At 48.3% G+C, this 22,120-nt stretch overlaps 1 protein-coding gene across 1 annotated transcript; it reads right to left on the reverse strand.

The window, feature by feature from the left end:
* Positions 1-1,615: 1,615 nt before the first annotated feature.
* LIAT1 (ligand of ATE1) lies at positions 1,616-5,919 on the reverse strand. The gene is made up of 3 exons (XM_075014067.1): positions 5,827-5,919; positions 4,967-5,063; positions 1,616-2,298 (listed from the first exon to the last, which is right to left on the reverse strand). Exons 2-3 carry the CDS (start codon positions 5,022-5,024, stop codon positions 1,769-1,771), a joined length of 588 nt encoding a protein of 195 aa, XP_074870168.1. The 5' UTR covers positions 5,025-5,063; positions 5,827-5,919; the 3' UTR covers positions 1,616-1,768.
* Between the last annotated feature and the right edge of the window lie 16,201 nt (positions 5,920-22,120).

Here is a 22,120-nt window from a genome sequence, read left to right on the forward strand (position 1 = left end):
TTGATTGTGACAAGCTGTTCCTGTCTGAGATGTATAACTTATGTGTCTGGCTGCCTACAGTCTTGCTAAATCCTTCTGAATTTCTAGGCTTGTAAATTTTATTTGTAATATTGATAGAATGGTAGGAATCAATGCCACAGAATACCAGTTCTTTGAGTTATTTGTTTTTTTCATTGCTTGTCTGCCCACCTCTTTGCAAAAGAATTTGGTTTTCATGTAATTACACTGTTGGAATCTAGTGAGTCTTGAAACAATCAGAAAATATTAATAAAGAACCAGCTTGCTATTGCAAAAGAGCTGGTGGCATTTGGAAGCCAATTAAAGGGAACAGGGTTAGAGGATCCTTTAGTGATAAACTATTAAAGAAAACAGTGGAATCCTATGCATATAAGACAGTAGTTTTTAAAAAAGACAAATTCATCCAAACACCTAAAGAAACTTCTTTTAAAAGGAGCATGTTTCTGAGTAGGCAGAGAGAAGTTACAAAACCATCTTATCTCTCTTTTCAGATGCTTAGTCATTTGTCCCCGTATCATCTCTTTCGTCTGTCCTTGGCTACTTTTTAATATTCTGATATAGTAAAACTATGCTGGGGGAGTCCAAAAGACATTTATGTGTCTGATGATAAGCAAAGGCATCTGAGAGTTTTGGTAGACATGAACAGGGAAGCTTACAAAGTGAAAAACTACTATTTTTAGTTCTTCTTAGCCACTTGTGCAGGAAATGCTCAGACCCATGTTGCTGCAGCACTTATATGACACTGGTAAAGACAACTGTGTCCCTTGTGAAAAGGGCATTTTTCTATTTAGTGAATTTTGTTTCTGATCTAAACCTTTTGCCTGCAGGAACAAATACAGTAAGCTTTTGTAACAGAAGAAAGTAGTACTGACTAGCAGTTAGGCTATGTCTAGAGAGTTTTGTTTGCAAAACAGCTATTTTGCTGACAAAACCCACAGAGCATGCAGATTCCCAAGGACATTCTGTCGACAGAACGCAGCACTTTTGTTGACAGCTATACCCTGCTCACCACAAGGAAGAATGCTTTTTTTTTGTCAACAGAGGCGATCTGGATATTCCAGGGGCCCTTCTATTGAGAGAAAGGGCTTCTGGGATACTGGGCAACCCTGCCTGCTGTGCTTTTGGCTGACCATTTTGCCAGTAGATCGGCCGGGCAGTCCGCTTAGCATTCTGTCGACAACTTTTGCCAGAAGAGATATTCCAACAAACTCTAATCTAGACGTAGCCTTAGAGAACAAGCCAGACACTTAGACCTGGATTTTAATCCCGATTGAAGAGTATGTGACCTTAGGCAAGCCTCTCTGCATGTCTCTGATCCTACCTAGTCCCTGTACGCAGTATCAAATCACTTAGCTACATACTGCCTCAATTTCCCCACTTGCAACATGGGCTAACATCTGCCCACTTCAGAGATATTGTGACACTTAGTGGATTCATGTTAAAAAGCACTGAGATAATCCAGTAGAACACTACTGCTTATGAATAATACGTGAAAAGAGGGTACTTGAAGGCAGAGTAGTGTGATGCAGAAGACTTAAATAAAACCATTATGATAATTGTTTTATTTTCCACTTACCATGTAATGTTCTATAAAAAGTCTGGCAGAAGTAAATAGACTGTCCTGTTAGTATGGGGAAAGAATCCCACTTAACAACTTTGCCGTGAACAAAGGTGTGTACAAAGTTTCGATGGAACAGTCTTGTTGCTGTTCTGTTTTAAATATAAATATAAATTAGAGAACAATGCTGGTTTACACAACTTCCTGAGAAATATTTGGTAGTGCTGCTGCTTGTAGTTCAGACACAGTGGTAGCTAGCTCAGCATTCATGGCCTCTTCATCTTTGTTTTCCTGAAAATAAGGACTCTGATGATTTTCCTGATATACAGCCTGACCACTCTTTGTGCATGGATCTTTGTTTGAAAGTAATGGGAAATGGCTGAGAGTCAGACATGGCTCTGTGGGTAACTGTTGCTGGACATATAACCCATAACGTTTCCTTCTGTTAAGTTTATAGATATGCAGCCTTTCTTCCTCAGCAGCAGGATCTTCAAGTTTCCCATCCCATCGAAGGCTTTCATTGATCTGATCAATGTTCTGCTCTGTTTGGGTAGAACCTGAAACAGTGGAAGCTGATGATAAAAGCTTATTTATTTCTGCATCAATGTGAATCCCCTTCACAGCTTCTTGTATTGGGTTGGGATCCTCCTTCCCAAGGCTTAGTACTTGAAGTAAGTGAGCAGTGAGTGTCTGATGCTTCTGGCTTTTGCTGTGATGTTTATCTGTTGCAATGATAAATAATATTAGCAGAGAGTTTTTACAGCATCACTGTCACTTCTGGCTTTACTATTAATATGATCAAGAAAGATGCAGATTAACATTCATTACACATAATGGACTCACAGTCAAGAAGCTAGATTTATTGACATCATATCATGCACATAAAAGCTGATTAACTGATGACATTTATAGAACAGCTATACTCATATAAAATGTACTTATCCAGAAATATTTAATACTCATGATACTTTCCTACTAGCATCATGCCCGATTGGTTCAGAATGACTACTGCATTTTTTTAAAGTATTTGCATACTTTGGTATTTTGTTTTTTTTCAATGTGAATGTTAAACATTTGAGTTGTGTGGCAAAAGCTGAAATAAAAAATTATGTCTATACAGTAATCCCTCAAAATGCCTGATTTTGAGTTGTGCTTAACTTGCATTAACACAAGTTAAACACAACTCAAAATCCTGCTCCCTCTGCCCGTGGCACAACCACCCTGACCTTCACAGCCCTAATTCAAAACCCCTGGCACTGGTTCACCCCCACCCTGCACAGCTCCAGTTCACCCTCTGACTCCATCTCACACCCCACCCCCACTGCACTCAGCTCCAACTCACCCCGTGTGTGGCCCCAGCCCTGGCTCACTCCTTCCCAGTGCCCAGCTCCTGCTCACTCCCCCTCGCGTGGTCCCAGTTCACCCCCATCCTGCCTGGCTCCGGCTCATCCTGTTGCACAGCTCTAGCTCATCCACCCCCGCTGCACAGCTCCAGCTCAACCCCGTAAAGCTGGCTCGTCACCTGCAGCCCTAACTCACCCCAGGCTTAATCCCCCTGCTCCACCTCCCATGGCCTCAATCCACCACCAGGCTTAACCCTCTACAACTGCACCTCCCAGCCCCAGACCTTACCTTCAAAAGGAGCTCTAGGGCGCTCTTGCTGGTTCCCCAGCTGCAGACTGTGTTCTGCCATGAGAAAAAAGTGCCCCCCCTCCCGACTTACACAAAAATTGAGTTATGCAAGGGTGCGTGGAACCAGAACCCTGACATAACTCGAGGGACTACAGTATTTGACAACCAGCTCAGGCTTTCAGTGCTCTCCAAAGCAGGTAAACAAGATGGTTCCTGTGCCAAGAAAGTTACAGTCCTAAATTGAGAGTGTGTCACCTGCTAGAGCTAGGATTAATTTGTCTCCAGTTAGAGTTAGTAATCAGATTCCACTGACAAAAATGTCTCTTGCAATCTATGCTAGAGCTATTTTTTTTTTTTTTTTTTAAATCTTGCTCCATTTATGCCTTGTCTTCCACCAATGGTTATGCTAAGTAGCTTTTGTCATTGCAATAAGTTAATTCTGCTCCTTTCTAAAGTTTAAACTTCAAGAAATAATCAGCTTTTTTAAAAAAATCCTGCTGTTTTAATAGTGTGAGTAGTGTGCTTTTAATATCTGACATTAACCCAAATTCCACAACTATAGTAAGTCTGTTTCTTTACATGACTGAAGACAACCTCCCCATGAAGCTTTGAAATTAACTCCTACTCTGTTGATGCACCAGGAAGTACATTAGTGATCAGACAAAATTTACTCTCAACAATGAAATGCTGAGCATTAAATCAACCATAGTTCAACTCTGTAAAAGACAACCAAAACATATGTCCAGCTACCACAAATCTTGCTGGAGTTTTGTGAAACCACTTATATTACTCTGATAGCTGTCTTATGCCTCCTACAGTCCACAGTAGTGAGCTGCATGTATTTCCAAAGAATCATTTGTTTAAAAAAATAAAAGCAGAAAATATAACAAAAAGTGGAGGTGAAGGTGCTAAAATTCATAAGATTCCTTTTCACCAAAAGCCCAGAATTATTTTCTGGGCTCAACAGCAGTTTTTGTTTTTTTTTTTAAAAACTATGACTGCACGATAGTGAAAAGGATGTCTAACTATCCCAGTACAATACTAGTTTTCTACGCTATGAACAGTTAGGTAATAAAGCAAAACTACCCATTCCAAAAATTTATTTTTAAATAATGTATACACACACTCTAACGTGTACACAGGAGTATAGCAGACAATCTGTGTGTAGGCTGGCTGATCAGAAAGCACAGTCAGTAATATTATACTCATTAACCTATAGTTGATTCTGCACATCCCTCAATAACAGCGTGGACAGCAAAGTAGAGACAACAGACTCAGTTCTCCACCACCTTACCTTTTGTGTAGTCATGTACACCGGGCAAAGAGAGCATAAAACTGTCTTTCGTGTTTGGTAGCATGTTCTGAACACTGAGCTGATGCAAGTGATGGCCCAAGACACGGGAGGATTGGTCCACAGCAGATAGTGGCATGTTATGTAAAAGCCAACATGGACATGGTCAGAACCAGTGTGGCCTTTGAGAAGTGGCAGCTGCTCCCCACCATGCAAACCTTCTTTCCTTCCACCTTTTGCAGGCCACGCACCCACCTCCCAGGTGCTGTGCCCACCAGCCCCCATTGCTATAACACAGCATAGCTAACCTGTCTCCTCAGAGGCAGAGGGGCTGCTGCCATGCTCACTGCTCCTGGTGTTACTGTCATCATGGTCTGCTTTCTTTTTCTTCTTCTTTGGCTTCTTGTTGCCTGTGGCCTGGGGTGAGCTTAGGGATCCCTTAGCTGGCAGCTTGCTGCTGGCCTTACCTCTCTCTTTGCGAGGCAGCACTTCCTGTATCCCCTTGTATCCTGGGCTCTCCTGCATGAGGCACAGTCTGGCCCTCACAATGAGCAGCTACAGAGCCTGCAAATTGGGGTGGAGGGAGAATTTTAATTCAAGGGCTTTTCAGTGTCCACCTTCATTAGCAAGATAGTCCAATATCTTCCTAGCTGAGGCCCCACGCATCCCCTTCAGCCCTCCCCACCTACTCCCTTCAATTCCACTTCCTTCTTCACTGCCCTTCCTCCAAGCCACCAGAATGTCCCCCTTCCTCTTCCTCCTCTGACCTTGACTCCCTGGAGGTATCCTTTGGCATCCTCAGTCCTACTATACTGTGCCGCCACCACCCCCAGTTCCTGCCCTAAGCATCCTACTCCCCGGAGATCTCAATCTTCTGATCCCTGCCTCCTGATCTTACCCTCTAGCGATCTCCCACAGCTCTGTATCCCCAGTCCACGTTCCTCTGGCCCTACTCCCCAGACATCTGCCCCCACGGAGTCCTGCCCCTGAGATTCATGTCCCCAGAGAATCCCCAGGCCCCCTACTCCCCAGTCACCACAATCCCTCCCCCAGTCCCTATTCTCCACAGCTCCCTAGGGATCCTGTCCCCACAACCCCTATTCTCCACAGCCCCCCAGGGATCCTGTCCCCACAACCCCTATTCTCCACAGCTCCCTAGGGATCCTGTCCCCACAACCCCTATTCTCCACAGCCCCCCAGGGATCCTGTCCCCACAACCCCTATTCTCCACAGCGCCCTAGGGATCCTGTCCCCGAAATCCCTCTCCCAGCCCCTGTTCTCCCCCGGGTACCTCTAACCCAGTCCCTGCCCGCCGGACTTTACTTGCCAGGATCCCCATCACTTCCTTGTCCCTGCTGCCCCCTACTCTCAGGGTCCCTCGTCCTGCCCTACTGCCGATGCTTGCCGCGCACCCGCCCCGGCGGCCACCTCCCGCCAGACACGCCGCCGCCACTTCTCTCCCGGGCCGGGTCCGCGCCGCCGGCTCCTTCCCTCAGACGCGTCTCCATGGCAACGACTCAGCACCTACGCCCGCGCCCTCCGCAAGAACAAATAGTCCCTGTGTGCCGCTCCCCCGCCTTGAAGGTGGCGCAGCGATCAGAGCCGGACGCGGGCTCCGCGCTGTAGAGTAGGCGGGCAGCGGCTGCTCTGTGTCCGAGGCTCCCGGCCCGCCGCCCTTCCAGAGCCCCGCTGCCAGTCGGCATGGGCCGCACCGCCACGGGGCCGGCCTTGGGTAAGCCAGCGGAGCGCTTGCCCGGCCGCCTCTGGAGGGTGAACCAGCCACGCTCCTGACTGAACTGGCGCGGGCAGGGGCGAGAGGGGCTACCCCCGCCGTGGCGGCGGGCCGCTAGGTGTGGCCCGTGGTCGTTGTGGTCACCGCCGCCCCCGTGGCCGCGATGTTGCTGGTTTCTGCCCACCTGTTTTTTAACCGTATTTTTTTCTTGCCGTGTGACTCCAGTGACATGCCCGTAAAGCGGGCGTGAGGCGGGTGCGGCTTGCGCACGCCCTTGGGAGAGCCCTGCGCTTCCTCTGCCTCCGACCCCGGCGCTGCTCGGCGTCAAGAAGCGCAGCCCGCAAATTCTGGGTACGCCCCATCCCCAGGAGACCGCGCAGGCCTCTCACTAGTCTAGGTTGCCCCTCCTGAGGTCACGCCATGATCACTAATGCTGCCTGCAAGTAAGGTATTACTAAGGTCAGGTCTGTGCTAGTAATTGCACGGTTATTAGAATTGACATCTACAATCAACTTACCTGGCATCCTCACACAGGGGGTCAACTGGAGACTCTCTATTGACTTCCATTACTCATGGCCATATTGAGGAATAGAGGGGTCAGTTGCTGACCCCAGATATGTAGGAAGTCAAACTGCCTACCAGGTGCCCGAAATCAAACCTCAGAAGATCAAATCTGACTGGGTTGATCTTTGGTGTATAGACATACCCTAAGTCAGCATGATGACACCTAAGCAGCGCTCCAGTAATGTTTGGTGGCTTGAATCCTTTTTAACCTTGGCCAAAGTGCGACAATAGTATAGGTGGCAGTAATACCAGGCAAAAGGTAAATGGGAACAGTAATTAAATTGTTACAATTAGTCTGGTCTAGCTGGAAAATTTAATTCCAGTTTTTCTTTTCTTTTGACAGTACTCCATCCTGATGATGTGCAAATACTATATTTACTTTTGCTAAGAGGAGCTCACAAACCCTGATGTTGAGTGTGGTAGAACCTGCATAGTGTAACAGGTGGTGGCCCTGATTCTGTAGAGACTTGCACGTGGGCTTTTATGTCCTATGAATGGGTGAAGTTCACCATGGCTACATTTACACTAGCCCCTTCTTTTTGGAAGGGGCATGGTAGCGAGCAAGTTGGGAAGATAGTAGTGAGGTGCTGCTATGAATATGCAGTGCCTCATTGGCATTATGGCGGCTGCCTGTGTAGATGAGGGCTTTTCAAAAGGACCCCCCCAGACTTCGAAAGCCCCTTTTTCCTAAAACCAAGTAGGAGGAAGGGGCTGTTGAAGTCTTGCGGTGGCCTTTTGAAAGGCCCCCATCTACACGGGCAGCATGTGATTTCAAACGTGGCACTTTTGAATTGCTTGTGGCTGCTATTATGCTAATGAGGTGCTGCATATACATAGCAGTGCCTCATTAGCATCTTCCCAACTCACTCATTACCTTGCCTCTTTTGAAAGGAAGGGGCTAGTGTAGACATGGCCCATATGTTCATATGTGCTGTGAATTGAAGCGTTTCCTAAGTCTTTGCAGAATTAGGGATTAACTATGGTTTGCTGCTGGTTACCCTGCAGCTACATTTCCTATTTGCAAGGGAGTCCTGCAGCCTTTGTCCAATTGTCTGGGATTATATCCTTTTACAAAATCATGACTCTATTTTCATATGCCCTGATGAGTTAAATCTCAGCCTCTTAACACCTGCTAGACCTCCTCACCCTATAGTTACCCTGTATCTCTGCCATCCTAAGGCCTATCATTCGCTTCACCAACTAGGACTCCTGGGACCCAAATTCCCTCTCCCCTTCAGGGCACCTAGGTCCATGTAGCTGTGACATCCAAGAGCAACTGCTGGAGGCCATCCTAGCAGATGTAGTGGGCCCATGGCTAGCTTTCAGGCATTTACTCCCTCCTACGTGTGGCCTACCTGGTACTGACAGGCACTTTGGAAGGCTGTTTTGGCTCACCTCTGCTGTGTGATTGGTTGGATGAAAGGGAGGGGAAGTGCCTGTTTGCTGCTGCCAGTCAGCAAGAGGGAAGGTTTATGCAATGTGGAGAAGTCTGGAGGTGATGCAGAAGTTGCCATGTGAGCCAGAAATTCAGCTCCATAAAGGCTTGTAAACGATACTTGAGTCCTGATTTCTTAACAGAGTAAATGAGCCTCTTGTCTATGACTCATTACCTAACTTTTTTTTTCTGCTAAGTATTCCAGGCAAAGCCATATAAATTTAGAGATTACTCAGTTTTCTCTTCACACAAATATAACATTAGACCAATGACCATGTGTTGCAATAATGTGCTTGGTACACTATTAGTGTAGGGTAGTATTTTGCACTAGCTTCTCTGTGCCTCAGTTTCTTCAACTGTCAAAAAGAGAGAATTCTTCCTTGCCTTCTGGAGGAAAGGTGAGGGATGAAGGGGCTCGTGGGGGACTTAGTTAACTAATTTTCTGCTGTCAATCACTGTGTGTTGATTCCACACAGCCGGAAAATGACAAATGTTTTTACCAGTCAGCCTTAAAGCACTCAGCAGGAAGGGCTGAAGCATTGCTAGGGTCCTTTTACAGAGAAGAGGTATTGTCAGTACTAAACAACAGTGTGTTGGTAGGGTATTGGAGTCAAAGACACAGGCCACTCAGTGGGTCGGTGTCACAAGTGGAAAGAGATGTACTGATGGTCAGCCAGCCCTGTGCTCAATCCACTACTCCAACCTCACAGGGGTTAGTAGAGACGGGGAAGGGGGAGACATTAGAAAATGACCACTATGCAGTATTGCAAACTCTCGCCATATCATCACAACTCTTGCAGCATGGGGGTGTTTGTCTTACCTGTCTCCTGAAAACCTATTGAAAGGTGTCAACCCATGAATGTTTGCTTTCCCCTGTTACTCTCAAGGGGTCTGAAACCAGCAAGATGGCCAGTCTAGCCAGGTGTGATAGTCAGGCTGCAGCTTCTCTCTGTTTTCAGTGAGATTGAAGCCATGCCTACAGTCAAAATGGGTGCTGCTCCAGGACTCTGGGGGTTGGACTGGATGCAGGAGCTGGGAGGAGCAGCAGGGACACTGAAATGAGGTGAGAGACAGAGTCAGGGAAAGCAGGAAACAGATTTATTGGGTGCAGGGGGATGGCAAGTCAGGAGGGAAACTGGGAAGAGTGCTGAATGTTTGGGTGGAAGCTCCCACAACCAGGGAGTGATGGTGCGAAAGGAGATTCCCCTCTGAACAGCCAGGGGAAGGCCGTGGCAGTGTTGCTAACTTTCCAGGGCTGGCTGCAGGCCATTTGGCACAAGCATGAGGAACTGTTGTGATAAATTATTCCCTTCCTAGAGGGTGCAGGGCTGGACAATGGGGGCAGAGCTCTGTGTGAGAGCCTGGGGACCTAAGAACACAGACCAGCCCTGCCACTGAGTGCTCACTTTATGTATAGTCCGGGTTATGGGAGCTGGCGATTTGATGCTGCTGGGACCAGGGAGAGGTGAGTCCCCAGGTGGGAGCATCAGGGAGATGCCGTTACTGACTCCTGTGTAGAGATGGCCTAAGGCAGTGTTTCCCAAACTTAAAACATTTGCGTACCTCTTTTGTGACTTCTGCCTTATCAGCATACCCCTTCTCCCAGTGCCATCTCCTGATTTTTAGTAGTTTATTTTCTGCCATGTACCCCTTGAAATCCTTTCATGTACCATCAGAGGCACTTGTACCACACTTTGGGAAACACTGGCCTAGGGCAACAGGAGGCAAAGTGCTGCTGCTGCTGTAGCAAAAATCATAGGGAATGACTGGCAGTTCCCCAAACTTAGGGCTGAAGAAAAGAGTCAGTGGAGATTGTCTGAGCAGCCAGGGATAGGCAGGCCTTTGTGTGTGTGTTAAATGTTGACTTTTCAACCAGAAATTCTTCCATGCTCATTGGCAGGGGAATGGAGAGGCACTAAAGTTAAGACAGACTGAAAAATGTGAATGAAAAAATCTGTTTTCAAGGTTACAATTTTGGGTGTTGGACTCACCTGATACCGCCTCTGCCTAGCATTTTTCTTCTCTCCTCTATTTCAAAGCAAATCATTTCACTAATGGTTCGCAGCATGAGGGAAGAATGTACCACAGCTAAGCAAGTAAATACGAGATATTTTTGTGATGTGGATACTTGTGCCTTAGGAATAGGATTGAGACCACATTCCAGCCTTCAGTCAGTGAGGGTCAAAACTAGATCAACTTCAGATGCAGCATCCCTCCTTATTGAGCAAGCAGCAGCACTGCAATTGCATGGGCATGCAGACTTGGGCTGAGTCTGCAGGGAAATCTGTTCAGCCACACTAGTGTGAGGAGTTGGGGAAATTTGCAACACTGCCAGTCTCCCTTCTTGGGAAGGATTTGAAACCAGATTTCTAGCAGACAAGCACTTTGCAACAGGTTCCCCTTAACAGGCAAAGCCCTCCATATCCCTTCTTTTCACCTACCACAACTTCAGAAAACCAAGCCAGTACGGTAGACTTTGACCAACTCAGGCAGCAGCTGCTGTTTCTGCAAGTGAGCACTAGCATACAATTTCCAGTCCTGAAATTGCAACACCATGCAAGTGAGCAAGGCTTGTCCAGGGGGGCTGCAAATCTGCCTGCCCTCTGCCCCACTTAATGATCTAGCCTCTTGCAGGAGTGTGTGACCCCTGGGTCCAGCTGCGCACGTGGGATGACAGTTTAACGCTTCGGCTCGTGCTCCGAGGTCTGCACAGCCCTGGGGGCTGCCTCCTCTTGGGATGCTCTGATTGGCTGGGCAGAAGCCGGGGCTGGCGCGAGGTCGCTGCTTCACGGCTTTTGGTTCCTTGCAGCCGTCGCTAGAGGGCAACGGGGGCGCATGGAAGAAGAGCAGTAGTCAACGGCCGTGCACGGTAAGGAGGACGTGGCTAGTTGTAGCCTCCAGCCTGCAATTATGCAATCAGCGAGCCCCGAACACAGCAGCCACGCTTGCAAAGAGGGCCCTGTGGTGAGGATTAGCAGCAGCTCCTGTTAGATGTAGTCATGAGGGTGCGGGCGTTTTTTAAACAGCCCCCCGCCCTCTTCCCCCAGTCCAAGAGGAGGTTGCAGGGGACAGGGAATGTGTTTGCATTTAAGTCTGCCAGTACAAATTGATCGGTGTTATGGGGTGATTGGGAGAGGCCCGAGTACAAGCCACTTTTGCAGGAAGTTCTTGTACTTCGTAATTCAGAAAAGAAAGCAAAATATCCCCGGGCAATAACTTCTGAGGGTGTGCCGGTGAGACACTGTCACTCTGCAGCAAGCAGGTTGGGTGAAGTGGGAAAATAGCTTTCTCGGGACGACGGCGAAGCAAAACATACTGCTGGGTGGATATTACAGTACTAAGGTGGATGTTAGCAAAAGAGTTGGTTGGCTTTTCCCACCCGCCTTCCGAAAGAGGATCAACAGGCACCGCAGGATTAGAGTCGATGAGGATCTGTCTGTTAAAAGGCTTCCAGCTGAAGTTGGTATAATGCTAAAATCTCCCTACATATAGTAGTTTATGGCATATGAACTGTTTGCTGGGGGGCAGGGAAAGCGGGGTGCTGTTTTTTCTCGTTAAACTCCTACCGATGCGTGTCTAATGCAGAGGTGAGCCTGGATGAAAAGCGTTTGCCGTGCAGTTACTGAGGCAAAAGCAAATTATTCTCTCACTTCCTTGAAATGAAGGGGGTTGATTTGCATTCTGTTTACTTCTCCCTCGTTTCCCTCTACTTCTGAAGATTGAGAGGCTCAGATCCAGGGCTGGTGTTAGCCCATTTGAGGACTCTAAACAGAGTATTTTGGGGTCCCCTACATCACGTAATAATTAATAGCTCCATTGAGCTGCTCAGGGCCCTAAGCCATTATGCTCATTGCTGGCTCTACTTAGATGCAGTTTGGCAACACGTTAGGCTTAGTCAAGTTGTTATGAAATCAGATTCACAGGTGCTTACTCACAAGACAGATCCTGGGCTCCAGGCAGCAGTTCTCTGACCACAGTTAGTAATAATGTTCTTATCTCAAAATGTCAGTAATGGATTTTTTTTTTAGTGGTGGGTATTCCTAATATGGCACAGTAGCTAATAGTTCCCTGTGGGATCAGAAGTGAGGGGGAGGAGTGAAGAAAGTTCCCTGTAGAAAACAGGTCAAACTGATTGTTGCTGTTAAGACTGAGGTGTACTACAATAAGGTCCGTAGACTCCAGCTAATATCAGAGCTCTGTTGTGCTCTGTGCTGTACACGCACATAGCAAGATGACCAACCACGGATCTTTCTGACACCTTCTCTCAATGAGCTCTTTGTTCAGTCCATCTTTTCTCTGCCATCCTAGAACAGGTCTGTATTAGAAAGTTAGGTTGACCTAGCTTCTACACTAGGCCAAAAGGTCAATCTATGTAACTGCATATCTGGAATCGATGTATCCTAGATCGACTTTTTTTCTCCCCCCCCCCCCGCCCCCCCGAATGTCCACAGAGCAGGATGTTGACAGGAGAAACTCTCCCCTGGGCCTCCCTTCTCCTCCTTGTCCTGAGGAGTACCAGAGCCGACTGTAGAGCCCTAGGTGGTTTGATTTAGTGCATCCCCACTAGGCATTCTAAATAGAACCCTGAATGAGTCAATCTGCCAGTAGATGTACGCTCAGGGATGTGAAGAATGTAAACCCCTGAAAGAGAGAGCCAACCTAAGCCCCAGTGTAGACACAGCAGATTGATGGAAGAATTCTTCCACTGCCTGGCTTCTGCCAGTTGTAGAAGTGAATTTACTGCAGTGATGGAAGAAGCCATTTGATCTCTGTAAGAAGTATCTAGTTGTGCTGCTGCAGTTCTCTTTGTAGCATAATTACTATGCATGTATCCTTGCTATGTAATTGTACTGCGCTATCAATGTACGCTCCTAAGCTGTAGAGGGGGAAGGTTAAAATATTTATTATTTTGGTCAAAGTTTGGGGAAAAAGCTTTCAGAGCTTATAATGATGATCAAGATTGTGGGGCAAATGGATTGCGATAGTTACAGAATAAAAGTAGGGAAGGCTGCTATTCAGTTATTATTTTGGGGAAGCTGATTATTATTATGCTGTACTTCTAGACTTGCTGGGAATTACTCTGCCTGAGTTTTCATCAGTCTCTTAAAAGTAAATGCCATAGGATTGGCGCCTGGGTAGGAGGGCACATTTTGACTCTGGAGAAATGGGCTCTGTTCCCATGCTGACTTTGATACTTCTGTTGGAATTCCTGCTTGTAAACAGTAACAAATGGCACCCTGTCTCTCACCTGTTGTTTATCTTGTGTACTTCAAGCTCCTCCTCCATTTGTTGGGGCTCACTGCAGGTGCAGTGATTGGTCTGGATGCTGGAAAGAAGTAGAATCAGGACCTTAGATTGTAAACTGTGAGTGGCAAGCTATTCCCAGCTCTGCCAATGAGCTGCTGGATGACCTTGGGTAAATCCTTTCTTCTCTTGGTACCTCTGATTCACACTCAATCTGTCTTGTTTGTCCATTCTACATTGTAAACTCTTTGAAGCAGGTGATGTCTCTGGCCATGAGTATGTACCAAATGGGGCTCCATCTCAGTTGAAGCCTTGATGCACCTCAGCAATACCTGGAGGGTTTCAGCATTTATGGGTGCTCTCGCCTACTCAATTCCCAAAGCAGATGTATAAAATGCTGCTGAATACAAAAGGAATGCATTGGTGTAATTTTTTTTTCCAGTCACTTGTCATCTAAGATAGATATGAGGACATTTTGGTAGATGTTGTGTCAAATCCAGACTAACTATATTTTCCATAAATATGTTGAGTGTTCTATTCTTCAGGTAAAGCACCAACTAACATTTATATAAATGGGTGTAGATTATAGAATCAAAATAGAATTTGAAAATTAAAAGAAGATACTATTTAAGTGAATGCATTTACCAGAAGGTGTTAACATTTAGCAAGCTGTTTTAAATAAAATCTCAGTAAATCAAAGTCTTTTTTTTTTTTTTAAATTCATTCTAATCTTCTGATCTGGAGTAGGGCCAATATGGAATCATGGATCCTTAATACCAGTTCTTTATCAATATAAGGATAATTTCACTGTTTCAGTACTATTTATAACATGTTTATTGGTATGTAGGTATGTAGTAAATATTCAGGTTGTGTATATTTTACGTAGAGGCATAAAACTTTTTAATGTAAGGTTTTAAAATGTCACAATTCAAGGTAAAGGCCTATTCTTGAAGTCCGTGCTTTTGTGAGTAAAACCGCTAAATCAATTGGACTAATGTGAGAAAGGATAGCATTATCAAGCCTTAAATTTGCTTAACTGTTCCCACTGTCTCCTTTAATCTAAGCTGCTTGCGTTGTGAATGTAAAATGAAGCTAAGGTAGCAATGTACTTGTCTTCTTTTGAAATAGGGTTGTCATGGCAACCTACAGTTCAGTATGAAACCTGATGAATGCCACAGGCCGGTACCTCTAAGGGGAGGTTTGTGATTAATTCCCATATCCTGATTTTTTTTTGCAAAATTACTAGTTTTTCTAGAAATTGTTGCTATTATGGAGAGAAAAAATTGTGGTCCTTTATCCACAGCAGAGTGCAAGTGTAATCTGGCTTTGATAAGTGAATCTTCACAGAGACTATATATGGATGTGTGGCTGTTTTGTTAGTCTATTGAATCAGTGACTCTGACCAAAGCCTAGCAAGTTGCAGACTAATTGTCTAGAATATTTAATGTAGACTAGTGCATGGCCAGTGATGTTTGCTGAGATCCAACTGTAATGGTATTTCTGCCACCAGTAGGGAGAAACCATTTCCATTGCTCATCAACAGCAGTAATGTTTCTCATTGCCATAGTTAGATGTACTGTATTGCGTTACTGTGGTAGCTGAAGTCAGTGGCAGAATTCCCAATGGCTTCAATGGGATTGGGACCAGCCTGTTACTATATTGCTAGATGGGGGAGGGATAGCTCAGTGGTTTGAGCACTTGGCCTGCTAAATCCAGGGTTGTGAGTTTAATCCTCAAAGGGGCCAGTTAGGGATCTGTGGCAAAATAGATTTTTAAAAAAGGGTGGCGAATGGTGCTTGGTCCTGTCAAGAAGGCACAGGACTGGACTTGATGACCTCCCAAGGTCCCTTCCAGTTCTGTGAGATGTGTATCTCCATATATTATAGTAACCACAGAGCAGATCAAATCGATGATTTAAAAAAAGTATTTAAATTAGATTTAAAAAAAAAATCAATAAAATGCCAAGGTCCTCATTTAAAAATAAGTTACAACTAAATCTCATCTACAAACATGCTATACATGCACTTACAGTCGCATAAAATGAATTAATGGCTCTAGTCTGTCCAGCCCAACCACTTGCTCTTGCTTCTTGAAAATTCTGGGCTTTCGGTTCTTCTCAGGAGATTAAAGTAATATATGCCAAAAAAGACACAAGCTGCATATCATTGTTTTTGTTCTGTGCTTATATGGTGGTAGACCGTGGCCAAGCACAGCAGAGGAGTTAGTTAAGACAGACAATATATAGGAATGGAACCGTGGTGTGGACTAGAAAGAAAAACGAAAGGAATTATCCAGCACACACACACACAACTTCCTATATCTCCCCTCCACGCACATACTTTTGCTGCAGAAAAAACGTTATGACATCTGGGTGTAAGAGAAACACTATTCAGGAATATCTTGAAAAAGTTTGTTTTTTGAGTGGAAAAGGTGTCAAGTGTAAGCCTTGCAAGATGATGATGCAGGGCCTAGTTGTGAAAATGAAACATCATAAAAAAACCTGTTTATGGCGGGGGGAAATGACATGGTTGAGGATGTGGATATGGCTGAGTGGATCAGCTGGTTAGTAACTTAAATACTTCACTTTGCAATGCATCATTCTTCAAGATGTTCTGTCTTTTTCGTGTGAATTGACGAGTAAATCCCCAAGCTGTTTGCTGTGTTGTATGTTGCCAGAAAAAATTAGCTTAGTTAATCCTTATGACTTGTCACATAGAGGTAGCAGTGTTAGTTTGTACCTTCACAAAACAAAAAAGCATCCCTGTAGCACTTTAAAGAGTAACAAAATAATTCATTAGGTGATGAGCTTTTGTGGGACAGACCCACTTCTTCAATTAGTTAACTAGGTCTAGAATCTATCATTCAAGTGTACAATACAGAAAGCTGAAGTAGGAGAAATCTAGAGTTGCCAGTTGGCATTGTCATTTTCTTATTTTATGTAAGACATGCCCCTTATTGTGCAACAACATGGCCTCAGACTACAATGGTGATGCCATAAATCTATTCCCTATTTTACTTCAGCATAACTCAGATTTTCCAAGGGAATCCCATTCTATACTTGTTTTTTCAAAACCCCCTGAGAAGTGCCAGTGAGTTCAAAGGGGCTTACTCCAAAATTAAGTGTGCTCTAAGCACAGTCAGTTTTACCTTTTTGGTAAATTTATTTATTTGTCATTTAAATCGTGGTTTAAATCAATCCCTCCTGCAAGTCAGACTTTGTAGTTACTGCTGTGACTGTTTAAGTATTCCGCAGGAGATGCACAGATCACCCTCTATTCTTCTTCGAGTGTCCCCGTGGGTGCTCCACATTAGGTGTCGGGCTCGCCCGGCGCCGCAGATCGGATCTTCCAAGCAGTTTCTGCCGGACCGTGCATGCGCCGGTGCGCGCCGCTCCCCTGCGCGCTCCCGGCCATGTGCGCGATCCGGTCCCCGCCAGTTCCTCTTAACCGCCGTCGGCTGCAGACGGAATCCAACTAGGCTAAGGCCAAGTAGCGTATTCAACGACTTTATCTGTTTTTCTTTAAAGTTTTTTTCAGGCACTTAGGCTACTATAAGCTAGCCGGTTGTTATTTTGTAAAAAAAAAAAAAAAAAACAACAACGAACAAGCTGCGAGAGGGACAGCTCAGCCAGTCCCAGTAACAAGCGCTGGAGGCCAGGAGCTAGGGCCATCAGCCCTCCTGCTAAGGCAGGCCATCGGATGGGGAAAACGGCACAAAGAAGGTGCTAAGTACCCACTTAAAAACTCAAAGACTCACCAACAATGTCCTCTTCAGGTTTTTAAAAAAAAAAAAAAAAAAAAAAAAATGTGAGTCCTGCCGAGAGGCGATGCAAGTGTCCGATGGGCACAGTCTATGCATAAGGTGCTTGGGGGAGTCCCATGTGGCACAGAAATGCGCCTTCTGCGCTAAATTAACAACCAGAGCACGGAGGGACAGGGAGATGAGGATAAAAATGCTGCTTCTTGATAAGGCCCTCCAGCCAGAAGCACCGGAGCGGCCGCAGCAGGAGGGACCCTCCGGGGCCCTTAAAAGGAAAGCTGCCTCCCTCACTCCATCAGCGCAGAAACGGAGGAAAGTATCTCCAGCCCGATCCCTGCCGGCAGCAACAGCGAGCGGGACGGGAGGAGCAAGCAGCCCCCAGCCGCAGCAACAGCTGATCGGCGGCGGCACGGAGGGCCACGTGGAAACGGCTCAGCCTCCGATACTCAGCCAGCCACCCCGCACCGCAGGCAGAGCGGCGGCTAAACAAGCGCCGGTACCGGCGGCACCGCAGGGAGCGGCACCGACCCCCGGGGAACCGGCGGTGCAGAGCGCGCAGGCACGCAGCCTGCCGGCACCGGAGGACACCGCACATGCGGCACCGCCCTCGAGCGTGCCGAGCTCGGTGCGGACGGGGCCAGAATCCCCTGTATGCTCCCCAGCCCGATCCCTGCCGGCAGCAACAGCGAGCGGGACGGGAGGAGCGAGCAGCCCCCAGCCACAGCAACAGCTGATCGGCGGCGGCACGGAGAGCCACGTGGAAGCGGCTCAGTCTCCGATAATCAGCCAGCCGCCACGCACCGCAGGCAGGGCGGCGGCTAAACAAGCGCCGGTACCGGCGGCACCACGGGCAGCGGCACCGACCCCCGGGGAACCGGCGGTGCAGAGCGCGCAGGCACGCAGCCTGCCGCCACTGGAGGACACTGCACGTGCGGCACCGCCCTTGAGCGTGCCGAGCTCGGTGCGGACGCCGGAATCCCCTGTATGCCCCCCAGCCCGATCCCTGCCGGCAGCAACAGCGAGCGGGACGGGAGGAGCGAGCAGCCCCCAGCCGCAGCAACAGCTGATCGGCGGCGGCACGGAGAGCCACGTGCAAGCGGCTCAGCCTCCGATAATCAGCCAGCCGCCCCGCACCGCAGGCAGGGCGGTGGCTAAACAAGCGCCGGTACCACCGACCCCCGGAAAACCGGCGGTGCAGAGCGCGCAGGCACGCAGCCTGCCGGCACCGAAGGACACCGCACGTGCGGCACCGCCTTCGAGTGTGCCGAGCTAGGTGCGGACGGGGCCGGGATCCCCTGTATGTCAGGGGCGGAGTTACCTCCTCAAGGGAGGGGGAAGACTGCACACAAGAGGAGGCATTGCAGCCCCTCTCCGCACAGGGCTGTGGAGTTGCTTTCTCACAGCCCTCCGCTATGTTGCAGACTCCAACTAGAAGGCAGGGGTCCCCCCCCAGCCTACCCGGAGCCCCCTTCTCCATTTTCTGCAACCAGCCTCACCCTGGCTGGGACCACGCAGGGCATAGACACCATCGGCAATCTACTAGGGAAAATCCCTACAAACGATCTCGTACCCCTGAGGGCAGTTGCGACCGGGGACAGAGACTTAAGCATCTCAGGGGGGACTGGTTATGGAACCCCAAGATTTTTCCTCGCAAACCTCTAGTGAGAGGGTGTACCATCATCAGCAGGAACCGGAAGGGTCCAGAGAGACGTACCCCAGCGGTTCCTCGCTCTCCTCCCCGGATGAGGCTACGGCCCCGGGGGACGTCCATCCTCCAGACGATCTCAAACAGTTCCAAGAGCTGTTTTACGAGGGTGGCCTTCACGCAAGGCATCCAGACAGCAAAGGTGCAAGAGCAACACCATAAGCTCCTCAAAAATCTGAGACCTCCGGCCTCCTCCAAAATAGCAATACCGCTGATGACGCAATCTTGGAGTCTGCCACTATGATATGGCAGACTCCTGCGACTATTCCGCCTGTCCACAAGAGAGCGGAAAAAAAAAAATATATACTTCGTGCCGACGAAGGGCATGGAGTTCCTGTTCAGCCACCCACAACCAAATTCTTTGGTGGTGGAGTCGTCGCAACGTGGGGGAACAGACAAACATGCCAAAAAGCTAGAGCTGTTGGGCAGAAAGGTCTACTCCTCCTCCACGCTACTGTTGCCAATGGCAAATTACGCAGCGCATCTAGCGAACCATAATTTCGACAACCACATTAGGTTAACCTCCCTCATGGACTCGCTTCCAGAGGGCACGAAACCAGTGCTCAAGGCCATCATCCGACCATTTTATAACCAGTGGCAAAGGATCACCACAGACAAATGGGTGCTGGAGATCATAGCCACGGGGTACGCCATCCCCTCCCAGTTGCTCCCACCGCCATGACCTCCACCCGGGGCCCCACCTCCAGGAGGCCTCCCATGTAGCGAGGCTCAAGCAGGAGGTAGACCATCTCATGCTTGTAGGGGCAGTGGAAAGAGTGCCGGAGCAACTGCAAGGGAGAGGGTTCTACTCGAGGTACTTCCTCACGGGGAGGTCCATCTTAGATTTTCGAGGCCTCACCGGTACCTGCGCAAGCAACGCTTTCGGATGATCACAAACGCCTCCATCCTTACGGCACTAGACGATGGACATTGGTTCGCAACCCTCGACTTACAAGGTCCTACCGTTTGGGCTCTCCTCAGCCCCCAGAGTCTTCACTAAGACCTTGGCAGTGGTGTCAGCCTACCTGCACAGACAGGGGGTATTTATATTCCAGTATCTGGATGACTGCCTACTCAAAGGGGCCTCGAAGGAGGAGGTACTACGCATAATATGTGTCACAGCAGGCACGTTCTCTTCGCTCGGCCTGCTTATCAATCTGACAAAATCAAAGATAGACCCCACACAGGCATAGAGTTCGTAGGGGCACGCATAAATTCTATTACAGCGAGGGCGTATCTACCAGAGACTCGCTTTCGGGCCATCGGCTCCCTCGCGCAAGGCTTCACCTTCAGCCCTATGGTGCCGGTTCTGATGTGCTTACAGCCGCTGGGCCACATGGCAGCAGCGACGTTTCGTAGAACAGAACGCCAGGTTACACATGCGCAGCATGCAGCATTGGCTGGCGAGCGTATACAAACCGGCAGCACACACTGTTCACAGGATGGCGTCGCCCACAACAGAGGTGCGCAAATCCCTGCAATGGTGGGTAAACCCCGGGAACCTGCTAACACGGGTACCCTTCCACCAACCACACGTATTGGTTTTTCTTACTACAGATGCCTCCCTCATAGGGTGGGGAGCACACATGGGCGAAGAGGTGACGCAAGGGCTGTGGTCCTCCATGGAGCAGTCACTGCACACAAATATACTGGAGCTCAGAGCAGTGTTCAACGCCTGCAGACACTTTCGAGACCAAATGAAAGGCAAGGTAGTCGGGATCAGTACAGACGATACCTCCACCATGTTTTATATAAATCGGCAAGGAGGAGCTCGGTCCCGTGCCTTATGTGTAGAAGCAGTCCGGTTGTGGAACTGCTGCATCGCCAACAATATAACCTTGAAAGCCTCGTACTTACCAGGCGCTCGCAATGTGAAGGCAGACCAGCTGAGCAGGCGTTTCGCACTCACGCACGAGTGGCAGATCCGTCCCGATCTGCTGCAACCGATTTTTCCACGCATGGGGTTTTCCCCAGATAGACCTGTTTGCTACTCGGCACAACAAGAAGTGCCCACGATTCTGCTCCAGGGCAGGACTGGGACGGGGGTCCCTGAGGGATGCCTTCGCGATCTCATGGAGGGGCCCCCTGCTTTACGCTTTCCCTCCCACAGTGCTCATCCACAAAGTGTCGCAGAAAGCCAGGAGGGAAGGAACCTGAATGATCCCGATAGTCCCAACGTGGGATCGACAGCAATGGTTCCCCCTACTCCTGCGCATGTCGGACCGGCCACCGATGTCCCCTCCGGTGGCGCTGGATCTGCTCACGCAAGCCCAGGGGTCCATAGTGCATCCGCACCCCCAAGGCCTGCGACTACAAACGTGGTTAATCCATGGCTCAGCTCCCTAGAGAGCACATGTACGGAGGAAGTGCAGCAAGTCCTAGAAAGTAGCAGGAGGACTTCCACCAGGAAGACCTACAAGCAGAAATGGACTCGCTTTACGGCATGGTGTTCTACCAAACAGCTAGCCCCCTTTCGGTGCCTATGGCTGTGATATTAGAGTATTTACTGGGCCTCAAGAGAGGAGGACTCTCGCTATCCTTGTTTCAGGTCCACCTGGCCGCCATTTTGGCGTTCAGACACGAAGAGGAAGGGCACACGGTGTTCGCCCATCCCATGGTTACCAGGTTCTTCAAAGGGCTGGTAAGCCTATACCCCCCTCAGAAACCGCTTCCACCTCCGTGGAACTTGGACCTGGTGCTTCATGCGAAAAGGGGACCACCGTTCGAGCCTTTGGCCACGGTTTCCCTCCGCCTCCTTATGATGAAGACGACCTTTCTTCTCGCAATCACGTCAGCTCGCAGGGTGAGCGAGCTTGAGGCAGTTGTGGCAACGCCACCCTGCACTGTTTTTCCAAGGAGGCGGTAACCATACGGCTGCATCCAGCCCTTGTTCCTAAAGTTTCTTTCTGAGTTTCATACTAACAAACCTATTGTTTACCCTTGTTTATCCAAAGCCTCATAACTCTAACAAGGAGGCGCGCCTACACCTCCTGGACGTGAGGAGGCGCTAGCTTTCTATATGGACAGGACCAAGTCCTTCCGGAGAACGGATAGGCTCCTAGTCTCTATCGCTCCCAAATCAAAAGGAGAATGTCTCTCTTCGCAGAGAATCTCTAAGCACATCGTATCTTGCATAAAAATGTGCTACAAACTCAAAAAGACTCCTTTACTGGCCACGCCCA

The sequence above is a fragment of the Carettochelys insculpta genome, chromosome 19 (assembly GCF_033958435.1).
Source record: "Carettochelys insculpta isolate YL-2023 chromosome 19, ASM3395843v1, whole genome shotgun sequence".
Taxonomy (NCBI): domain Eukaryota; kingdom Metazoa; phylum Chordata; order Testudines; family Carettochelyidae; genus Carettochelys; species Carettochelys insculpta.

What these genes read in the sequence shown, in the direction of transcription:
- LIAT1 (XM_075014067.1), bottom strand. Translation starts at nt 5,024, where the DNA reads ATGCAGGAGAGCCCAGGATACAAGGGGATACAGGAAGTGCTGCCTCGC. An exon ending in GCTGCCTCGCAAAGAGAGAG is followed by an intron (nt 2,299 to 4,966) that starts GTAAGGCCAGCA and finishes TCATTGCAACAG; the next exon opens with ATAAACATCACAGCAAAAGC.